General features: G+C 46.6%; 1 protein-coding gene across 1 annotated transcript in view; it reads left to right on the top strand.

Annotated features, from left to right (window-relative positions):
• WTIP (WT1 interacting protein) overlaps positions 1 to 24,039 on the top strand; it is an 81,630-nt gene that overhangs the window by 36,610 nt on the left and 20,981 nt on the right. The window contains exon 3 of the mRNA XM_062499966.1: positions 23,347 to 23,414. Within this exon, the coding sequence (XP_062355950.1) occupies positions 23,347 to 23,414 (68 nt within the window). The remainder of the gene's footprint in view (positions 1 to 23,346; positions 23,415 to 24,039) is intronic.

Genomic DNA, 24,039 nt, shown 5'->3' with positions numbered 1-24,039 from the left:
ATGAATGATGGAGCCTCCAAGGCCTCATTTCATCACTTAGCAGTGAGTGTTTTCAACTCAGCAAAGACAAGTGCAGTTTTGCAGAGAAGTGGAAATTCTGCCTGAGTCAGAGCCCTTTCTTAGGAACTTCTTTGAGCTTATCTTCAGTTTCAGTGCCAGGTGCCATCTGTCAGGGTGTCCTGGTTGAAGAGGGCAGCGTGTGCCAGGACAGGCCATCCTGTGCCTTCCCAGGAACTCCCCGTGCTGTCCTTTCCCACTCCCACCATTGTTTATCACATCATTGCTGGGGGCTTTGTGTTGCTTGTAATTAAGATGAAAACCAAAACCAGCCTCTCAGCTGAGGGCACCTCTGTGGAGGCTCCAGCCTTGCCAGTGTAGAGGTGTAAGGATAGAATGGGGGTTACTGGGGTCTCCTGCAGTGAGAGTGGTTTCCTGCTTGAGGACATGAATGTGGAAAGATGAGAAAGTATTTCAGGTACACAGTAAATAAACAGGAGACTTCTGTCCCCTCTAGACATTTTGGTAAAGTGCTCAGATGGTAAATCTCTTAATTGCCTTCCTAGGTTCTGGCAGCTTTGGGAAAAACCCTCAGCAACGTATTGATTCAGAGTTGTACAGGATTTCCTCAAAAAAAAAAAAAAGATTTCACCAGTAAGCTGAGATTAGAATTAACATGTAAAGGAAGTGTAGATGACTTATTTGGCACGTTTTATGTGCTGCTTTTCTACCTGTCAGATGTATTCAGTGAGCTCTGGATGGCTGAGCCTTGCTCCCATAACTGAGCAAGTTCAGCATCTCAGATCCTTGCTCTGTCAGGAGATTTTGGCACATCTCTGTAAACCCTACAGCCTTCTTCCTAAAGCCGTGCTCCTTAGACAGCTTTTTTCAGAGGTCAAATAATTCTCTTCAGGTAAGGTAGAAGCCAAAGTGATCTGATTTCCTGAGATCAGGTATTTCAATGTGGATCTTTATTCACAATCTCTTAGGGGAAACAACTGAACCTTGTTAGGGTGGTTTTTAAATGCAGATTCTGTCTCAGCCCTGATACCAACAGAATCTCTTTTAGGCCTTGATTCAGCAAAGCACTTAGATGTGTTTAAGTATGTTATATTAGTCATATGTGAAATTGCTTTGCTGAGTTTTAAATAACAGATATTAATTCTGGCAACAACATAATCCATCCCTTCTGTTAAGTATAAAATCATGGCTTTGGCAGGAGTTCAATTGCAAATTTTGCTTGTGGAAGACAAGAGCTGAAAAATATCTGCCTGAACAGCTCATCATCGAATTCCTCTTGCTAGTATTTCAGAGCATGACAGGATTTCTTGAAGGCTAATTGCTGTAATGCCAGATTGCTTGTGTGAATTAAGTGCAGGTTAACAGTTGCAGGAATTAATGGACTCTGGTTAATACTTATTAAAGAAGAGAACTTACCAGGTGCCTTCAGTTTGCAGATCATAACGTTGTCCACAGCGTTTTTTCAGGCTGAAAATTTTAAATCCAGTGGCAATGATGGCAGAAACTGCAGTAAGATAGATCTCGACAGTGAGAAGTATCAGTTTGCTGTTTGTAACTCAGAGGGTGTAAGGGAATGAGCTTTGGTCAGGGAATGAGCTTTGCAGAGCTAAGGGTTTGAAGGCTCTACTCTCAAAGCTGAGATGAATTTTACCATAAAACCCAGGAACATGTTCTGCTCTCCTACATGAAAGCAAATGCTTGAGCATGCCATTCATCTTTAACTGGAGCTTTTGCTGCTGGTTTTAAGGCACAGAAAGTCATGGGAAGACCAACCAGAAGCTTAAAGGCAGCTGTAGCATCCGAAGGGATGCAGCTCTCCCCTGATGGTGGTTGGCCAGGCTGGAGCACTCACAGGGGCCAGACAGCACTTCAGTTTTGAGGGACAGGTGGTAAAGGTGTCACAGTTTAGGTGATGATGGGCAGTGCTGCTGACTTTGTTCAGCCTTCACAAGGTCATCCAGGTCTCTGGGAGGGGATCCCAGAGAGCGCTGACAGAGCTGCTGGTTTTAAAGGCCCAACTGGGACAACCACAGTGGGAGTATTGTTATTATTACCCTGAGGGTATGAAGAGCATTCTGAACCAGCCCGTGCCCCCAGCTGATGGGAAAAGGGAGTCAGTTCATGGCCACAGTCACAACCTGCCTTTGTCTGAGGCCACTATGGGATGTGGATGTCTATTAATAGGAGGTTGCTCATGTCCCAGAGAAGTTCCTTGTGACACTGGGAATGGTCTTTTGCATATTTGCTGCCCCAAGCTGAACCTTTGTTTGCTCTTGGTGGTAGTAAGGCACAGTACATCTTAAGGAAGCTGTGTCCCTTCAGTGTATATTTACAGCAGTTGGTGAGTGTTTAAAATACCCAAATTCCCAGTGGAAGATTCATTTTCAATTCGTATTTGTTGTGTCCCTGCAGTGTATTTATAAGTTTGGCATGAGTCACTGCATCCAAATTGCACACTGCCAGTATTTGCTTTGTAGCTGCAAATTAAATTGTCTGTAAATGTGATTTTTCCGAGAAATAAAACAAAATTCAGTGTCAAATCTGTGAGCTCTACAGTACGCGTCTACCAGTGTTAGAGTTGGTAATCACAGTGGTACAAATGTGTGTTTTTGTATCAGTGGTTCATCCTTGGTGCCTCATGGCTGGCTTTTCACTGACTTAGCTGCAGGTTCAGTATCTGTTCACCTTTCTGCAGCCACTTGGTACAACTCTTCCGGGCATCAAGGAAACCCAGCAGGAGCCCAGAAGGGAGAGGGGCTCGTGGGCATTGCTGCATGGGGCCGTGCAGTGACACGCTCCTGGGTTGCTCATGTCCTTGTGCACTTTTCCCTGTCATTTTCTAACCACATATTGTTGAACTGGAGCAGGCTGAAATGTTGGGATTTTAGGTCTGTAATCCTGGCAGAGGCACTGGCTAATACCTGGTGTTCAGAGGCCAAGCTGAGGAGTGACTCAGTGCTGTAGGAGCATCCCTCCCGACCCCCTCAGCTCACACCCTGCCATTGTTGCTCATCCACGACTCTGGCCCATGGTTGGCTTGGATCTGTGGCCACTTGGGTGTTTGGTGGTTTCCAGGCCATGACTGGAGCTGGCAGCAGGTCCTGTTGTGCACGGGGCAGATACTTGGAGATGTGATTCCCAGGAAAGGCCGAGCGCTGTGTGGAGGTTGGGTGGGAGGGGAGGATTTGGTGTCTGTGCAGCTGACTGTGGCTGCTGTAGACGTGTCACTGAGATAACTCCTGTTGCTGCTGCGGGAGGGCAGAGCTCTGCCTGAGTCACTCTGCATCTCTGGGATGAGTTACAGCCTGTGCTCAGCCCCACACTTCCCATTTAACACCTATCAGGACAGATGGATAAAGCCATTTCAAGTCTGCCTGCAGCAGCAGGCCCTGCCAGCCCCCAGTGCACAACTCGGGAAAGGGAGGTGCTCGCTGTGGATGGCAGAGATGGCAGCTGGTTTCACGTGGTTTGGACTTCCCAAAGACTGAGCCATGACTGAGTCTCAGCAAAGAAATGTAATTTAATTTTAATTAAAAGTCAAACTTGGATACTTGCCCATGTAGGAGCCCAAGTACTTTTGGGTACTGGTTGCTAGAAAAAATGTTTTATCTTGATCTGTTATTAGTCTGATAATATCCCAGGCTTTAGAAGTACAATAACAATGGGATAAAAAAAGGTCATCAGAAATGTTTGAGATGGGATAGACACAGGAAACTCTCCTTTATTTAAAATTTATGTAGTTGGGTTTTATATCTTAGGAGGCATTTTGTATTTCTCTGCATTGCTGTCTGTTGTCCCAGGTAGCTCTGGCCCAGCAGGGCACTGATCTGTGGGCTGGGCTGGAAATAAAGCAGTCCATTACTGGGTCCCTTCTACAGACTATGCTGTAAATATTATGTCATGAAATGTTTTCAATTCTGCGACTCATTTAAATTTAGGAGAGAACCTGTTTTATTAGGGGTGGCTCATCTGATTGCTTTACTTCCACAGAGACATCCCAGATATTGAAGATGCATGTGCTTAAAGCTTTGGTTGGGGGAGTGTGTATGTTGGTACAGTGCCACTCTTCTCTGAGAGCTGCATTAGCAGCTGTGGTAGAACAGGAGGCTCAGTCCCAGGGAAAGGTGATGGGATCAGTACCTGGCTGACAGGGAACTGGGAAATGCTTCTCTATTGCTGATGATCAGAGGGCATGTGAACAATTGTTGGCTGATGGTTTGTCTCCTTGTTTCCTTGAAAATGCAACTGCATTCTGCTATTAGTGATTCCAGCATGAAATATATGGCTTCTGATGGTTATTTTAGTTGGTGGGGGTTGCCTGGCAACTCATGATGGGAATTTTCTTCTGTGTTCATTGACTGACCATAGATGTATTCCTTTCAGAACATTTTTGTATTCATAATGTGGAACCATTCACTGACAGCGTCTGTAATCCTTTCAAGGGTTGGAAAACACATAAAGTACAAAAAATATGCTCTAATTAACAAGGTTTCTGTCTCTAAAAACTCCAGAGAACCTAATCACTTCTTTGCATAGTTTTGTGGGTCTGAAATGTCACCTGTTGTCTAGAGTAACAAGATTTGGTCAAATTTCCCCATTTCCATATTGGCATCATTTATCTCAAGGTCTTGATGGTCTTCTCTGAAACCCATATCTTTTGGGTGTTCAGTCTTCCCTTCTACTTTTTTTTTTCTTTCTTACCTTTCCTCTAGCCATTTAAAATGTTTTCTTGGAACACACCTCAGTTTCTACAAAAGAGGAGATTCCCTTGCGATGCTGTTAAGTTTGTCTTTTAAAAGGGAAGAAATCCCGACAATCCAGAACAGAGCACAGGCAAGTCACCGACATTGTCAGCAGATGTTTCTGTTTCCCATTTCCAGGTTCTGTAATTTTTAAGCGTTATTAAAAAACAGGTGTAAGGAGAAAGTGGAGAAGAGAATGAATTAAAGAAGAAACACAGGGTTGCTTTCCTGTAATTCTGTTGATCTGTTTCTCCTGTATGTTGTCCCTGTATATTTTGCCAAGTGCAAAAAGTGCTTTAGTGGGTGGTGTCCTTGATCCTTGCTTGTCTGAAAACTAAACCTGCAGACTTAACTCTGAAATAATTTCTTATGCAATATAGATCATCATCAGTTCTTCAACAAAAAGTGAATTCTGTATCCACACATTCAGTTAACCAGTTTTGTCCTTCAGCACGCAGGGAATCCATTCTCTCACCCACAACCAAGCAATGGTTTCCTTCCTGGTGCCTGTCTAATACATTATATCCTCATACAAAACCTCTCCATGTGTACAAACACATTCAGGCTCTCGTGTGCTTAGTCTGTTCTAAAACCATGTATCACCTGGATCCTCTCCTGGCATTTGGGTGATTCTCCACCTTTTCTCTGCCCTAGAGCTGATCTCACCATTGCTGCTCTGGACTGACCAAAGTGTGGTCTGTGGGCCACCATTACCTGATTGTTTCCCTGGTGTGTTGGAAGGATTGAACTTCAGCTTTTGTCTCTGATGCATCCTGTGGGAAGTTTTCCATTCACAAGGTGCTGCCTTGTTTCTTTTTTCTACCTGCATTTGCTCTGATGTGTCTGCTCTGCTACTGAAGAATTCAAACTTTTTTACTGTTTCTGTGTGGGCATCTCTTGTTTCCCATCTCCAACAGGCATAATGGATGACTTTAGTCAAGATCATTACTGCATGTCAGTACCTTTTTCTTCAGAAAATGGTGATCTCCTCTGGCAGTGTTTGAGATCTTACTGTACCCTGGTAATTTCCTGTTTTGATATGCATATCTTTTGCTTTTCCCAGTGTCTAAGGACTGCTGGTGACTCATCATCCCTATATCAAGGAGGCAGAATTATACCACTTTGCAGCCACAGAAACTTCAGTCTGTCCTTCACCAGCAAATCTCCTTTTCCAAACTTCAAAATAGTTTTCTATTCTTATTACTGTTACCTGTTTTCCTGCTGTTTCTAGTCTTGGACTTGTTGCTGCTGTTCCCTGGTGACAGTGCAGGGACAGGACCTCTCCCCTCCTGCCAGGCTAGCTCTCAGTCCAGCTCTGCAGGCCCAGCCTAATGAGGACTGGAGCTCTTAGCAGAGGACACAGCATGATCAGGAAATCTGGTTTTTGCTACTTCTGTTGCCTTCACCTCCTGTGCTGTCTGACAGGGGAGCTCTGGCTTTGCTCCTCAGCCATGCCCCCTGTCCAGGCTGGGTGACAATCTCATCCTTAATTCTTGTTAACTGCTTATTTCCAGGGAGAGTTGTCTGTATGGCCTGAAAACATGTTAAAGTTTTCACCAGAAAGCAGCCTGGGTTTTACCTTGAAAATTCATTTTACAGATCTAAGGTTTCCACTGCCGCTCTTCACCTTAAGGATGCTTTGACTTCTTCTGGGTCTAGAAAAGGTTTTTCCCATAGGAATCTTGCCATGTACAAAACAAAATAAAGATTTTTTTGTTTTGTTTTGTTTTGTTTTGTTTTGTTTTGTTTTGTTTTGTTGAAGTTTGTCTTCACACTTATAAAATTGAGCAGTTGCAGCAGACTTCAGCACTCCATGTTTGAGGCTTTCTTCTGGCAGGGGATATTGGCAAATGACTGAGGAAAAGTTCTTAGCTGAGGGGATTGGTAGGTTGGTGGTCACCAAGGGGTGGATGAGCCCAGTGGGTTTTGCTCCATTTGCTAAGGCTTCCTTGTCCTCTTGGACAGATCACTTCGCCTGTCTGGCTTGGCCCAGGTGGACATAATCCTTCTCTCCTCCCTCACCTGGGTGATGCTGTGCTGCTTTCAATAGTTTGAAATTATGTAGAGATCTGAAGTCAAAGCACCAGAGAAGTGAGAAGTTTTTATAAATCTTCCAGTAATTATTGTTATATCACAAATAAATTCATTTGCTGGAAGAAACGCAGTGTCTGGCAGCCAAACCATACAGCTGCTACCTCATGCTACTGAAACTAATTACTTGCTCAAATAATGCGTATTTACAGTTTATGGGGGACCAGTTTGAAGATTATATATCATTAAATAAAAGGACTAATGCAAGATTTTAAAAAGCCTGCTTTCCCAGCACTGCTCCCAAGAGCCCTGAGTGCTTGGGCCACGTCAAAAGCGTTCCCATTCCTCTGTTCAAGCCCAGCGTTGTGTTTTTAATTTATTTTCAGTATCCAAGGAATGCTGTCTCCAGTATTCAGAGGACTCTAAATCGGATGTGAGACACAAATGCACCAGAGAAGCTTATCAGAGAAACAGGCTTGGCGTGAAGCCTACATAAACAACCATAAATTTTTCTCATTTAAATGAGAGGACTCGGGAGGATTGGCTGATTATAGCAGCAATGGGCTGGCCTTGGGCACCAAGGAAAGGGCTTAAGTAACCCCTGGTATTTGACATGACCTGAATGTTTTGCCTGCTTATAAACTTACTGTTACAGTCTGACCAGCTTGGTTCTGGTGAATTCACTTCTACAGGTAAGAGTAACTTACCAGCAGTGGATGTTTTCTCCTCTCCTTGGACTTTTCAGGAAATTTTAGCTTGTTTTAACCCAGGTAATGAAGAGCTCTTGTTTCCAACCACCCCTTACTGCTTTACTCCTTTAAAACAGAACAGGAAGAAACACAGTAAATTCAGTCTTGGCCAGAAAGCTATTTTTTCCCTTGCTTCCAATAAATATCTCATTTCCTGAAAATCCTGACTTCGACCAAAACTTCTGGGACTTTCTAGATTTATCATCACTCATGGCCAAATCCACTTTCAGTTAGTGTTGGGGTAGTCTTGAGTTCATGGAGGGCAGTGTGAGCTGTGAGCTGGGCAGCAGGAGCTTGCTCCCATCACACTGAGAGTAATCCTGTGGTTTGCCCCAGGTGAGTCTCTTCCTTGTAGGTATATAAAAAAACCATGTAATTTTGCAATATGGCTTTGATTTTGAGCACCAGTGCCAGAAAGAGTAAGGAATTGTTTATGGTTTTGTTGTGAAACTCCTTTTATCAGTGGGTGCCCTGCACCAAACTGACACAAGTAAAAAAAAAAAAAAAAAGACAACTGTCACACTTGCAGATCCCACAGTCCTGATTTAGGTACAGTAAATGCTCTCTGAAAGGAAACCTGAAGCAGACCCCAGCGTGGCCTTGCCAGTGGTCAGTGTCCAGTCCATCCATGTCCAGTGCTCCTCCCTTCATAGGGATGAGTGGTTCCCTCTGGCAGTTCCCAGGACTGGTGTCTGATGGAGCAGAGATCCTGTGCTGTGCTGCTGGTGCTGGGCTGGAAGTCAGTGCTGGGCTGTCCCCTAAACAGCCCCCTCTTGCTGATCCACTGTCATGGCTTCAAATTAATGAGGATTGTTTTTTTCGAGCAGTGGAGAGACAAGGAGTGTAATAACTTCAGGTGTAGTTCGTGTTCCTCGCCTGTCCCAAACATCCCTGCAGGCTTAGGGCATGCAGGGAATGAGGAGGGAATGGTGTTAAGGTTCCTCTGAGAATGGTGTTGAGTGTTTGCTGGACACGTGGGCCTCTCACTCCATTTCTCATGGACACTGGTGACTTGAGAACAGGTTGTGTCCTGTGGTCATGGGCCAGAGTAACCTCCTACCATTGTTTTGGGGTGGTGGGTGCTCAGGGTCTTCAGCACTTCACCCACAGAATGGCTGTTCCAGGGCCATGAATCACCCACCCTTTACACTGACGTGGCAAAGAGCATTTCAGTCTGTCCCGTGTCCCGCAGAGCCAAGTGATGGATGAAGACGTAGCTTCGGTGTGTTTTTGTGTTTGTGTGTGACATGACTGCAGAGGCCTGGTAGCCTGTGGGGCAGGAAGTGCTGCTCATCCTCTCAAAGCATCTTCTGCCCAGTGTTTTTTCAAGTGCTCTGGTCACCTGCTGCAGTTTGGGAGAGGCACTTTGGGCCAGGAGGGTGCCCGGTAGGCTTTTTAATCGTCATGGCCTCTGCAATGGGGTTTAACAACCCCAAGGTAAACTCCATTGCTTTTGAGGTTACTGGGGCGCTGTAGAACCATTCCCAAAATCCCCCATTTCTGGGGGTGCTTTCTGCCCTGTGGTGTTGGAGGCAGGCCTGGAGGATCCGATAGGGACCCTCCCTCTCCTCTGCCCATTCATGCCTTGGGGTGCCAGGGGCACGGCAGTGCTGGGTGCTTGGTGACAGGGTCACTCACTGCTTTGTGCACTGTCCTGCTCTTACTGTCTCCACAGGTTCCTTCCCTTCCACAGTGCACCTCCTTACATGCTGTTACTGCTTCTTGGCAGAGGCTCAGCTTCAGCAATGCCCTGCCATCCCCTACTGCTCTAGCCCAGCCATCCCCTTCTGCTGCAGCCCTGCCATTCCCTTCTGCTCCTGCCCTGCCATCCTCTGCTGCTGCCTTTGCTCCAGCCCTGCCTTTCCCTGCTGCTCCAGCCCTGCCATCCCCTGCTGCTCCCTCTGCTCCAGCTCCTGCAGCCCAGACTGGGCCAGGCAGGCACTGCAGCTGGGGAAGGGCTACCAGCAGTGCTCCCTGCTCTGGATGTCCCAGTACGCTTGGTGCTTTATCCTCCCCTCCACAAGCCCCCAGCTGATTTTTTCTTACCTAAAACCTTCCAGCATTATCCATGTGTTTACCAAACTCCTGTGAACTTGAACTGTATTTGGAGTAGTGGTAGTAAAAGTGAATGTCGAGCCAGGCAAGGAACTGGAGGAGAGACACTTCTGAAGTAACTGCTGTAAGAAGTAGCATCAGCAGTGGCTCTGACTCCAGCCAGCAGGGCTGGCTCTGCTGGTGTGATGATTGTGCCAGCACACAGCCACCAACTCCTTCCAGCTCTTCTAGCTGTACCTGTGCAAAGTGTCTGATTTAGTGCATATTTTAAAGCAGTCTTTTAGCAGTCGTTTTTGATTATTCACTGTTGCATCTCAGCAGCTGTCTGTCAGTGTGCTCTAAAACACAAGTGTGTTATGTCCTGACATTAAATTAGATATAGTCACAGAACCTCAGTCACACAACTCTCCTGGCTGTCTGGGTACTCTGCGCTGTCACTCTTCCAACTGCACTGCCTGCAAAATCTTTCCTGGAAGTAATGCAAATAACTTTATTGAGTGAGTCAGTGGATTACTGATCTTAGGAACCACGGCAGTGTAAATTCAGGCCCATGGAAACAATTTGCTGAATCAGTATTAACAGTGCAGTGGTCTCTAGAGAAGCAGTCTCCAAAGTGGGGTGCAGACTCCCCAGAAAAGTGTTCAGGATGATCCTTTGGGGTACAAGAAGAAAATACTTCACAAGTGGATGTATATAATTTATAAATATATAAATGTACATGTATTCAAGTGCATGTGCAAGCATTTTTTACTGGTAGGGGAGCACAATCAAAAGTTTGGACTAGGGGAAGAAAGCCTAAAGAACACACAGCCACCAGGGCTTGTTCTGCTGATTCCGTGAGTTGTTTAACAAAGCAGAATGTGTGCACTTGGGAAAATAAGGCTGGAAATCATCTACTTAATCTCTTAAGAAAGTATGTAGGTGAGAGCTAGAGACCATGTTTTCTAAGCCCTGTTTTTTGAACGGATGTTATTTTTTACTACCCTGTTTAGATTCAAGTAGCAAACCATCCCTGTTGTTACTATGGGCTGTTCTGGGCCCTGCTGCATGAGGCTCGTTCAGGGAGAGGGGCTGGTGGCTGCTTTCTCTGAAGTCCCCTGGGCTTTGGGTGATGATGGTGAAGATAATTTTGTTTACATACAGAGAGGGCAGCACAGAAGCTGGCAGATCATATAGTACCTGCACACTGAAACCTCGAGGAGGGTTCAAAATTTGCACAAAGGGGAGAGAAAGTCCTTTATCAGCAGCTGATCCTGGGCAGTTGTGAGTGATTGACTTCGGGGTCACAGGAGCCAATGCATTTGATGTTTGTGGTTTGCTTGTATAGCAGCTTTTTCGTATTTGCTTCTAGAGCCTTTTCCCCATAGCCCAAATGTTGGACAAGTGAACAGGATATGCAAAACCCAAAAACTAGGGGGAGTCAGAAGGAGTAACCAGCTTTGATGGAAGCATGGCTGAAGGCAGAGGTTTGCAGTGTCTTAGTCACCAGTGGCTGTAGTGGAGAGCTGATGTGTCATGCTGGGTAGAGAAGAGAGGAAGGAAGTGGATTTAGCAGAAAATTGATTGCATCTACTTGGGCTCTTTCCAGCTGAATCCTGAGTTAAGTACTTTCATCCTGAACTAATCGTTGTGGAGAATTGGCTGAAACCTCACATGCTTCTTAAAAGGAAAGCTAAGCATTAAAGCAACAATATCCTTATTGTACCTGAGTGCCAAAAGAAGTGAGTGTACTGTCAGGAGCTGTACCTATTCAGCCCTCTGGCTTGGGAGCTACTTGTGGGTTTAGTATGTGACCTGTTGCAGGAAGCTGTGGTCAGTCCAGCACAAAATATCAAGGGCAGCCCAAGGAGGGCTGATCTTTGATTAGATTTCAAATTGGCTGAGCAAACCCCAGTCCATAGCAGTAATTAAGTACAACTATGGTTTTCAGTTTTGTTTTGTTTACAGCAGAGAATACTGAAATATTGTCTAAAACACATATCTAAGGTCCTAGCGAGGTTTCGTTCCAAGTTACCCAGGATAAATCTGAAATAACATTATTAACATCAGTGTAATTGTTCACCAGTGTGGGCAACAGGGGAGTTGTTCTCTCTACAGGTCTTTCAAAGTTACAGCTAAATAATCTAAACCCAAAGAATGTGCTTCAGAACTAGCAGATGCTTTAATACTTTGTCATTCTGAACTTTTGTTTTCACTGTGTTCTGTCATCTCTAAGTTTCCTTCATGCTTCTGGACTCAACGACCACTCCCTGACACATTCTTCCATTGTCCCATGAAGAAAAGGGTTACAGCTGTTGCTCAAGATGTCATTTCTAGGCACTGTGAATCCTAAGAATCTTACTTTATTGCAAAGATTTATCTCAAGGGAAGGAGAATTGTGCACGGTGAGCTTGATTTCCACCCCACCAACATGGGGTGCCCTTGGTGTTGGCTGCTGAGCACTTTGTGGATGTGCCCTGCTGGTGTGTGGAAGTTCAGAAGCAGTGCCCTTTGATGCTGCTCACACTGGGTGCTGACTCACAGGGTGCTTCTGCAAGGAAGCAGGAACTTTGCAAATCCATTCTTGTTTTTGTGAGACAACAGCAGGAGAGTTTAGGGAAATTGCTCATCTCCCTTGAGGCTCTCCTGCATGTTGTCACAGGACAGGGCTGTGTCCACTCCTTTTGTTCAACATGCTTGTTTGTATGTTAGGAGAGGGGATGCTGCAGCTCATTCATGTGAAGATGACATTCAGCAGTCTTCCTGCTCTTCCACCTCTTGTTCAGATTTCTCTTCATCTGCTTCAGAGCCTGGCTAAGCTGGGACTTTTAGTTGAGGCTGAACTTCAGTGGAGAATAATGACTTGGAGGAAAGAACCTGGTAGCAAGCTGACCCTGGTGAGGGGTCTGCAGTAACTTCAGTCCAACGACCTTACCCAGCATTTGCTGGTTGTCAGGTGGAGCTCCCAGTGGGTTCTTGCCCTGCTCTGAATGTCACATGACACTGAGGATCAAACATCTGTTTTTTTCTTCTTCCTTCTTTTCTTCCTTTAGCCTTACTGGAATACAGTAGCATCTTCTTTTGGAGGTATTCCCATAGGAATTGCCTCCTGTTGTGTTTCTCAGCAGATCACCCCTCACAAAGGCTGCTCAGGAACTTGGGGCAGTGCAGAACTAGGGAGGTTGGTCCTGTCTCCCTCAGGGAGATCACACAGTGTGAACTTTGATTCAGGGACTCTTCCATGTGTGTTTGCCCACGCCTGTGTTGTACAAAGAAGACCTGAGCAGAGTCTCTGAGTGCTGCTAGATAAAAATACCAGTTGTACTGGATATGTGCATCCCATTCATATCCAGGTGCAGCTGAAGTTTCAGACTTTGACTTACAGAGCTCTTTAGTCTGGTAGTGATGACTGCAGAGGCTGCTGTGTTCTCTAGGATGCAACAGAAGCTTGAGATGAGCAGAGGTTCAAAAGAAAAAAAGGGAACATTTCATACAATGCACAGTGAAATTGTGGGACTCTGCCATAGGGACAGCGTGGAGGCCAAAAATATAAATGATCTCATGGAGAAATTAGACAAATTAGAGAGGAATTGGTCCAGTGAGGCTATTAAACATAATAGTTATGATGCAACCTGTGGTGCAGGAAGGCTTTAAATGCTGGCTGCTGGAAGCTGAGAGGTTATTCCTGGGAACACTGCAGCTGTGTGAGCCCTGTTTGTAATGCTTCTTCCCAATGAACTCCCACTCTTGGCCAGATCTGGAGACAGGACGCCAGGATAGGTGGATCCTTGTTGCTGCCATTGTGGTGGTTCTTGCTGGAGGCTGAATGAGCACGGGCAGGGGCCAGCCCGGCTGCTGGGAGGCTGTGTCCTGCCTGGCAGGCTTGGGCTGGACTGAGCTGCACTTTGGGGATGGATTTACTCTGCCACAGAATGGGCTGGCACTTGGACCCTGGGATAGTGTGATAAGACAAGTACTCTTTTAAGTCCTGGCTCACAGGCAGCAGCTGGAAAATTGGAATTCTTTGCTGATAACAAACAAGAGGCCGTGATGGAATGGTGACAGCTTCCCACAGTGGAAGCTACCTTGGGGGAAGAGCTATACCCCCTGCCCTCCCAGCTTGTCGAGTGGTGGGGAGGCCTCTCATGGTTTGGGGTTCTTTGCATTTGTAAACCCAGCCCTTGGGGAAAAACATTAAATTGAGGTACGACTGAATATTTTTTTTTACATTTTCTTGTGTTGCCACTTGCTGGCTAGTTAAGTAATGTACTTTAAGATATATGTTAATATATAGACCTAAAGTAGCTGTTAGATCAATGCAGGCAATTGTATTTCTGTTTTTAAATATATACTTGGCTTTTGTTTTTGCAAACTCTTTTTCAGCATAAGATCTTCTGTGGAAATAATTTATGTGTTAACCCTGAAATTGATGGGTGGTATGGGATAGAATAAATATGTAAGTGGGAGAGAAAGGAAACATCTGCCAATTTAAACTTCAGCAAATTATATGGAAGCTTGAAAGTATCTGCTAAGTTTATAATACAGTCTGCACAGGAAAGCCTTGCCAGAGTGCCAGAGGTCAGAGAGCTTCTTGTCCCTGCAGCTTTAAGCAACCTTTCAGTTAAATAACCTGACCGAAGAGTAGGAGGAGACAGAAAGGAAGAGAGAATTCCACGGCAGAGTAAACATGGCACGGAGATTATGGATACCCTGCCAAGAAAGGTGGGGTTTTCCACCAAGGTAACAAAAGATATTAGCTATCTATCTACATAATCCTGCTGGAGGCTGACAGCTGCAGTCATGCAGTGAGGTTGGGGCAGAAATGTGCCCTCTGTGTCCTCAGCACCCACTGGGGCTGTGGTGGGCTGAGTCCTGCTGAGGTCTGCACTGCAGGGATGCAGGATTCAGGGATGCAGGGGGCTGGATGGAGCAAAGGAGCACCTACTGGGCACAGAGGTGTTTCCTTCTGTGCCATGGCTGGCACGGGGCAAAACCCCAGGGACAATAATGAAGTTTTTCCCTTCGACATCATGGCAGGTTAAGGTAAACTGCGAGAGGAGAGTCTCGAGTTTACCTTGGGCTACAAACATGTCAGAATGATAGAGTGCTGTGTTTTCGTCTGGATTGTAGCACGTCAGTGAGTGCACTGCTCAGACAGCCTTTTTCTGCTGAGGGTGGTACCTGGGGTAGATCTGCAGCTCGTTCAGTCCTGCCTCCATCCCTCCATCCTTCCCCCCCTCCATCCTTCCCTCCCTCCATCCTTCCCTCCCTCCATCCCTCCCTCCCTCCATCCCCAGGAGCTGCAAACTCAGCAGACTGTGAGAGATGCAGGCGTGGCAGGGGCTGCTCCCCGGGCTGAGGTGGCACAGGGCATTGCAGAGCCTGGATAACAGCCCAGAAGGGAGATGATAATTGTGTTATACAAGAGTGTGCTTTTGTCAGAGTCCAAGTAAGAGCTGGGCAATGGTAATTGGGAGGAAAAACAGTTAACTGTCATCTGCCTCCCCAGGGCAGAGGCACGAGATGGAGAGTGAGAATGAATGCTGACTTTGTAGCCACGGTTAATTCACACTGAAAAGCTCGGTTTTGGTGTACAAATATGAATTGGTGTAGGAACTTAAACCAGATAATGGTTTCCAATTATTAATTTGAAAATAGTTTATTTTAAATTATGATTTAAATTATTATTTTAAACAATTTTATGCTTTTTCCACATCAATATTTCTTGAAATTTAGCCTCCTAGTCTCTTTAAAGTGTTTGTTCATATCTTGCTATGTCTGCCTATCTGATGATATTTTATTAGAATCTGTTCACAGACTGAATACTCTTTCCTGAAAGAACCTATGTAAAGGGAGAAAACAATACACATCCTGTACTCCACCTTCATAGGCCTCCAACATACGATGCCACCTTTTGTTTGCAAGAGTTTAAATTTCAAATAAAATCCCAGCATTCTTTTGAAAAAAAGGAAAGGGCCTCTCCCCTGCTTAGATTGTCAAATCCCAGACTAGCCTGGAATTGAATAGGCCAAGTCAGTGACCTCAGGCAGAAAGAATGTTGGTTATTTACGTAGGGCTTCTGCTATTTTAGCAGCAAACCTTTTCTTCTGAAAGGACAATGTATACTGTTTTGTGTTTATGGCCGAGTAAAAAGCTTGTACATTTGAGATTTGCATCGTAATAGCCTCGTAACTCAATATACAGCATCCTCAAAAATAGCAGTGCAAGCCTCTGTTTTGTCTTAGCCAGTGCAGGTCTTTTGGAGGCTTTTACAAAAGTTCACTGAAAAACCGACCTTAAGATTCAGCTGCTTATATGTTTGCTTTGGTGGCTTTTTTTTTTTTCCTTTCCCCGGAGTTTTGCTTTTTTTTAAAACCTAAAACTACACGTGGTTTCTTTAGGAGCTATCAGGTCAGTGCTCAAAATATTTTGATGCATCTCAAGCTAAGCTGTGCCTGCAGCTTGAAACCAGGAAAACGTGTGTGTGTGTGTGTGTGTGTGCAGTCCAGACACTGAGCATTTTTCCTGAAATAATGGGAGATCTTTACAGGCATTCTGGCCTGGTGGATGAGCCTGCAATTCCAAATGGTTTTTAAAGTGTGCCTTTCTCAATAGATGCTAACCATGAGGAGCTATTGTGTGAGTAAAGCACACATTTAGGATCCAATCCTGCATTCCTTAAAGTCAATGGGAGTCTGATCGTGAAAGGAATGCAGGATTGGGTCCTGGAACAGGGGAGCAAAACTGTGTGCCAGATTGCTTTGAAAAGAAGAATACAGCACATCCACAGTAGCCACTTTTTAGTGTTTCAGATTTCAAACGGCTGGAGTCTGTGAAAAGTGGCTTCTGCCAACATGCACTATCTTCTATTCAAAGGAATTTGGCATTGATTTTTTTTTTCCTTCCCCTATCTTAAAACCCCTGAAAACCCTAGAAATTCACCCCTTCTTTCACAAAGCCCGAGCATTATGAGGAGGGGAAGGGGCTGTGGCAGTGGGGGGATGGAAGCTCAGTCCCCTCCTGGCACCCTGACTGTGGTGGCAGCTTCATCACGGGACCCCTGCACGGAGAGCTTGTGCTTCGTGGCTTTGTGAGAGTCCACTGTAGGGGACCGAGGAGAAAAATTTAATTAACAGTTATTGAGAGGGTAAAGCAGCCTCGCTTTGCCCTGCTCGCAATGGGTGGAGTGGCAGAAACCTTGTGGAAAGAAAACCTCTGTGCAGAGAGGCAGTGTAAGCCAGAGGGAGGGATGAGGAACTGCAGGCCCAAACTCACATGTGAGTAAAGAAAGAATGGTAACGAATAAAGAAAAAAGTATTAGAAGCTTTTGTTTTCTTTTGGCACATCTTCAATTCCTAGGCAGGCAAACCTCCTCTACTGCTTCAAAGGAAACAACTCTCCTGGGAGAAATTCTGCTTCAGTTTTAGCCAGAGGTGTCTGGGCAGAGGAGGTAGCAGGGATGGCTTGTTATTGCTTAATGTTTTCAGTTATTTATTGTGTTTGTAAAACTTGGTATTTCTCTTGAAGTTTCAGCTCCTGGACTCATCTGGTGACTTAAAATTTAGCTTGCACTGTTCAGAAATAGTGGCTGTCCGACCTAGAGATTTGTGGAGAACTGGTTTGGGTTCTGAAGGTTTCACTTGCCCTTCAGCTTTTGAGTTCCTCAGTCATCAGGTGGTGTCACACAGGTGAGGATAGTCACTGCTTGCAGCCAAGAGAAGCTGCAGCTGTGCCAGACATGGAAAAGAGTCTTTGGGAGTGTGGGCAGCCCATGGGTGCACCATAGACCAGCTCAGAATCCAAGCAGCCCCAGACCAAGAGCCAGGGCATTTTGCAAAACACAAACGAGGTAAAAGTCTACATTTCGCTGAGTAGTGATGGGGAGCGTGGCAAGGTGGGCACTGGGCAGGCAGAAGCATTTGCTCAGCTTGTGTCTCATTCCACTTGTACAGGGCTTTAGGGCAATAAATGGGGATTTTCCTTCACTGTTACAGTGGCTGGGAAGTATTTGAGTAAATGTTGTGTATTCATCCTCTGTGTCTGTGTGTGTGTGTTTATTTACACATAACTGTAGTCTGAAGGCTTTGGGAGATGTCACTTAAGGTGCTGGGATGAGAGGAGAGCTGGTGCTGGTGTCACATCAGTCACTGCAGAGATGGCATCTGAAGCAGTTAACAAGCAATTAGGTCCATGTTTAATATTGCTAACTAAAACAGGCACAGTTCTTTGGTCAGCCAGGCATGAAGAGCTCAGGCTGCCGTGCTCAGGAGGCTGGGCAAGTCATGTACCAGAGCTTCCAGAGCAGAGGTCCTCACTGCATGTCCCCATCAGCCTTAGCACTGACAGTTCATTAAATAGGAAGGAGGAAGAATCTCAAGGAGAGAAGCGATGTGAGATTCCCCCCGCCACTCCCCTCCAGAGACAGCTGTTAAAGAAGGATGCTGTGGATCTGTCTTGCTGTGAGACACGTCAGGAGCTCCCGGGTGCCCCTTTCCCAGCAGGAGCAGGGCATGGCCATGCTGGGGGCTCTGGCAGGGCCCTGGTGCTGTGCAGGGCAGGGACAGCAACCCTGCCTGGTCCTGCAGTGCCTGTGGCTTGGCCACTGCCTGCACCCCTCACTGCCTGCACCTTCTCTGTGCTGCACAGCCAACAGGAATGGCAGCCACTGAAGAGATACTCCACCGTGTTGACTTGGGCTGTTCAGACTGTTAATTAGCTCCACTTTAATGAATTTCCTATCTTTAGCAGTCATACCTACAACTAGACTCTTGGGTTGCACTCTATATGGGAAGGTTTAATTACATTTTGTGGCTAAAATAGCATCCTTGTTCCACACAGCTGTGACATTGGCAATAACAGGACATTATTAGTCACTTCGCTCTTTGTCCCTTCTAACAGACTTTCCCACATGAAGTTAAAAGAGGCAAATCTCTGCTGAAAATACCACGAGAGGGATCCTGATGGTGAGGGGGTGCTCTGCTGTGGGTTTTTCAGCATGCTGGTAATCTCTGGGATGCACCAGGCATTATCTGGGGCTGCAGCATTCCCATGATGTCAGAGGGGAGCTGTTTGTGTTCGAGTAGCGTCAGGCATGGAGACAATGCAGGCTTCTCACATGAACTTGCTTACTCTACAGTGCTACTAAATCATGTTTACCAAAGGGTTGTGTGTTTTCGATCATCAAAGTACTTAAAATATTATAATAATGCTTGGCACTTTTCAACTTCAAAGCAAGCTGCAAACAGTAATTAGGTCTAATAACCCTGCTGAGACGTGAGACACTCCTATCTCCTGTCTTACAGCACGAGGGGGTATCAGCCCCTGGTCCGGTTGCATCCATCCTGTGTGAGACAGGAGATGTTCCTCTGTAGGCTGTGATTGATAAACTGACCTCCCCACAGGCAAATACGGCCAGCAGCAGCAGGGAGGGCTCGAAGGTGCTTTCCAGGCTGGAGGGGAGGGGGCAGGACACTTCCAGTGCTCTTCTGGGCCATGTCCCAAGACTGCAAAACCTGAGCTCATTCCTATTTTGTTCCATGGGAGCCTGGAGCAGCGTTTGAAACGGCATTGGAGAAAAGTTTTGCTCCGTCTTGGCTTCCTGGCTGGTGTGTTTTCACCACCCAACGAAGTGTTGCGGAGACTGGGGAGAATACTTGTGGACAGTCTGTGTCAGCTGGGGGTTTTCCTTTGGCAAGCTGACTTTGAGTTGAATCCTTCGATAAAGGAACAGCTCTCCCATTCCTTCCTTTTACTTTGTCATATGTAGGAGATAAAAATTGTGCAGAAAGTGCTTGATAGACACATTTAAATAACAGAGATTTATGAACTGGTTAAGTGTCCAAACCACTGTTAAAAACGTAGAGATGGTTCTGCTTTAATTTTTTTTGTTAAGAGTTCCACAAACCTGCATTCTTTTGGGTGTTTGTTGGTTGCAATCACCAGTTGTGGTCGGTTCTTGGGATAGAGTAATTTCTGGCTTTCATTTTATTATCTGCTAGATTATCTCGTGAATGTTTGCACTGTTTGCCGGAGTGTTGCGAGGTCTCTGCCTCCCACCCCAGGTGCTGAAACTCCCTTAGCCTGGTGCTCAGGAAATGGAAGTTACTTGGTTATCCAGGCAATGCAAAGGACTGCACATGGGTTTTCTATGGGCGAGCAAGGCTGAAGAGCACTGGGGGGAGAAGCTGCACAGCCGGGTGGCTCCTGCCCCGGGCCGGGTCCTGCCCGTTCTCTCCCCGCTCTGCGGAGCCGCTTCCCCGCTGCTGCTGCTGCTGCAGACCGGTCTGACAGGGCAGGCGTGCAAGGTGGGAATCCAGCAGCAGCACGAACCGAGTGCAGCGTTTGTGAAACCCACACTCGTGAACTCTGCGCTAGGCTGCTCATTGTTATTGTAATGAGCCGCCAGCAAGTTGCATCAAGTTTTGTCAGAAGCTCTTGGCTTTTTTTTTTTTTTTTTGTTTCAATATTATGAAAGCAGATAGTAACCAGGCTTGGCTAGAAGCCGCCATTCAAAGGAAAGCCAAGCAGCAGGGCCTGTACACCAGTGGGCAGGGTGGTGTTACCTTTCCTGGCTGGCCAGGTGCTTGGCTTAGTTGCCTAAAGGAACGTCAGGGGGGCTTTAACTCATAATTTCTGCCTAATTGGCAGTAACAGATTACAGCTACACAGAACCTGGTGCTGTGCAGGTCCCCGAGTTGCTCCAGGACTTTGAGAGGTGAAACCTCTTTGTCCAGCACCTGGAACTTGGGGCAGGCATCCCGACATAAAGGTGTTTCACCCACCCTGTTCCCCTGTGCTGGGAGCAGCAGCACTGCCTCTCCTCGAGATTCCCGTCTCCCTGGCTGCAATTGCCAACATTCCCTCTTGATTGCAGTTTGCACATGATGCCCAGGCACTCTCAGGGTGGTGTTTGACCATGGTCAGTGCTGTCATTTAGTCAACCCTTCCGGAGGGCAGTGGAATGTACACTTCTACCCTCGTTTCTAAAATGCAGGATGTAGAAGCCAATGTAGGTATCCATAGTTGTTTGAGTGATAACTTGCTGTTTCTTGTTTATGAGATAATTTTTGTATAGTCCCTGAATTAAATTATTCTAAGGTAAAAGGCCTGTCACTCTTATTAATCATTGCTAGTAATAGTCATTATCATGTGAGCAAGCTGCTTGCCTGCTTTATGGGTTTAGACAAGTCAGTTCCCTAATAGGTGTCTTTTTTTTTTCAGCAGAAAAATGGGGGAAATGGTATTTTCCCTCAGTTTTGAAAGGTGTTGTGCTGGGAGTGCAGAATGCTACAGAGGTGGCAGGTGTAGGGCAGGGAGAGCAGCTCTGTGTTCTGAGCAGCTGGGGGCTCTTGGGGCAGGCTGGGAGCAGGGATCCCAGCACAGTGCAGGGATCCCAGCAGTGCAGGGCTGATGGCCACACTCACAATGGGGCTGGGTACAGGGCAGGCAGCTGCCAAATGCAGCTGAGACCTGCTGTGTCAGAGAGACACTCCACAACATTGGCTTTGCCTTGTAGGTTTGGACCAGAGCTTCCCAGTCCATCCCATTCTGGGAAAGCGCTGACCCCACTGGCTCCTGCCAGGGATTCTGTGCTAAGGAAAGAACCAGAGCAGAATTTGGGCTGTTCCTATCAACTTCAGCACTGGCAGGTAGGGGTACAGAGTAGGATGTTGGGGTCCTCCTGCCCCTTCTGCAGTGCCTCAGGAGATGCTGGTGCCTCCCTGCACTGGCTCTCCTGCAGAGACCCTTCCAGCAGCGGGCACTGGGATTTGTCCCTCATCACCTCTGCTGCTTTCTCACCACAGTGGGTTTAAGCTGAGGTGATGGCCAGCACTCCTTCCCCTGCAGCAAAACACCCAACTCTGGGGGGAACTGCTGCATCAGCACATCCAAGGCAGGTGCCTGTTCTGGGTGGAAATTTTGATGTCCACCAGCTAAAGACAAGTTGTGTGCCAAGGCTGGATCTGACAGAGACAGCATGTCCTTTACAAAGCCATTCTGGCCTTTCTTCCTTTTTTTCCAAAGCCATTCTGGCCTCTTTTTTCCATTTTTACAAAGCCATTCTGGCATCTTCCCTTTTTTCCTTTCGTTCCATGTACCTTACCTTTCCCTGCAGAGGTTTAACAACAACTTTGACAAGCAAGAGGGAAGATCTAGATGTGGTTGCTCCTGCATCAGTTGGGAGATGCCCCAAGGTCCCCCGATTGCTGTCCCGGCCCTGTGCCTTGTTTAGGGGATGGCCCAGTTTTACCTAAGTCTCTCAGAGAGGATGAGCACATTGCCCGTGTCACCAGGGTCCTGGTCCCCACCAGAGCCACCGGGCAGCTGGAGAGACAAACAAGAGCTGACCCCATCTACCAGCAGTATGGAGACAACAGCCCGTGAGATCGACAGCCCAAGAATGTGCACACAAAAGAAGCATTTCTCTCAGCCACGACAGTAAAACCACCAGACAACCGCATGCAGCATGTGATTTCCCAGAAGCATCAGCCCAGATCCCAACTCCTTTGTGCCACACACTGTTTCCCAGGATCAGATCACAGTGGCAACGTGTAAAAGGCGCTTTCAAACACTGAAAATTAATCATATTTTCCTCAACGTTGTTTATGGAAACTGTGGAGAGCACTCCTGCCCATCCATGCTGGCCAGCTGGCTCAGCTCACCAGCCCTAAGCATCAAACCCTCTGTGGAGATCACTGGTGTTCTGGTGGAGCTGGAGGAGACATCCAGGCTGGTTCCATGGAGACAAGCTCCAGCAGTCACCTGGGACCTGTTGACCTGTGAATACCTCTTGCCCTCTCCCTTGCCCTGTGTCACTGCTGGCACGGCCCAAGGCAGCCCTGTCCATCTGGGGCTGCCAAGGGCTGCTGAGAGCTCCCACGTGCCTGGGAGCTTTGGCCAGCAGGACTCTGGCAGAGCAGGAATGAGGTGAGTTGGGATGAGCGTGGTTTCCCTTCTCCCTCTCTGGTTTTACACTGGTGAAGCAGCACTGCTTGCAACAGAGCAGCTCTGGTGTAAGACAGCTCTGATCTGCTGTATCTACAAACTGCTGGGCTTGGTGGGTCTCGAGTTCCTGGTTTGAATTCTTTCTGTTGGGGCTCTCTGGAGCCTGCTGTGCATTTCTTCACTGTGAAGGAAGCCCTCAGTTAATGACTGTCACAGGCTTTGTCAGTTGAGTTCCACATTGGCTAATGAAATGGCAAATGTCAAAACGGGAATACAAAATCTGTTTTCTGTGTGATTTTACTGCCCTTCCTTCTGTCATGTGTGGCTTGTACTGCTTTAGTGTCACAGGGAACTGCTGTGGCATTGATGATTAATATTTTTGAGGGTGGCAGGAGCATCCATCTGCAGTATCCTTTGTGTAGTCCTTTGGAGACAGATGCTTCTGTTTATTGCAGTGGATGTGAGCCTGCTGAGATTTTACCTGCCAAGAAAATGGTCTCAGTTTGCAAAGGACTCTTTTCTCCCACATCAGTTTGGAACTTAGATTGCACGTTTTTCAGGAACTGTTATGAACTGAGTTCCATAACCTTCACTTAAAGGTAGCATTTAGTTGGTACCTAAGGCAGGGTTTGGTACCTGATTTGGCAGGACCAGACAGAGCCAGGAGCTTGACCCTTAGCCCTGGCTCTGGATGGATCCTTCAGGGAAGAGAGGGGCCAGGAACAGACCCCACAGACAGGTACAGGGGGTGTGCTTTTCACTTTGCATCCTGAACAAGTGGCTTTCGGGATGAAAAACAAAATTCTGATGATCCTGTGCTTTAACAGGGAGAAGACTACGAGGAAAAGCATTCTACAATGTCAATGGCAAGGTGTACTGTGAAGAAGACTTCCTAGTAAGTAAGATTTTAGGCTTTTTTAAAATTGTTTCTGAAGCAAATCATCCTTTTATGTTGGCTTGTTTGCTTTGAGAGATTGATGATGCAGGGCCTCCTGCCAGTGGTGGAAATGGGAAGCATCTACCACTGACTCCTTGGTTTGAAGTGGTGGCTGTAAAACCAAGCACATAACTGTCCATAAGCCATCACAAAGTGTAAATTATGAGAATAAACACTGGAGCTGCTCAAGCTTGGGACTTGAATTGCAGCCCAGAGACTTGGCTGCCAAGGCTGAGCTCGAAGTCAAACATCTGGGGAATACCAATCATAACAGGAGGGAGACGTTTGTGCCGGGAGCACGGCGGGGCTCTGCACAAAGTTGCTTTGTTGAGGCACAGTTTAATCATTGCTCTGCTCATGGGGCTCTGGGGCTGACTTGTGATTAGCAGGGAGCTGTTGGCCATGGAGGGGCAACTCAGGTTCTCTCCCTGCTCACAGAGCTTAATAGACATTATGTCAGGAAAAGAAAAATGAAACCTGTTGCTGAGCTGTGTTGTTCCAAAAATAAAATATTTGTGCAGTTAAGGGTGAGGATTGTGCAGTGCGCCACAAATAATTCAGTAAGTGCAGAGCATTTAGAATT

Source organism: Cinclus cinclus, chromosome 11 (genome assembly GCF_963662255.1).
Source record: "Cinclus cinclus chromosome 11, bCinCin1.1, whole genome shotgun sequence".
NCBI classification, from domain to species: domain Eukaryota; kingdom Metazoa; phylum Chordata; class Aves; order Passeriformes; family Cinclidae; genus Cinclus; species Cinclus cinclus.
The sequence above is the reverse complement of the archived record's forward strand: the minus strand, read 5'-3'. Positions and strand labels throughout refer to the sequence as shown.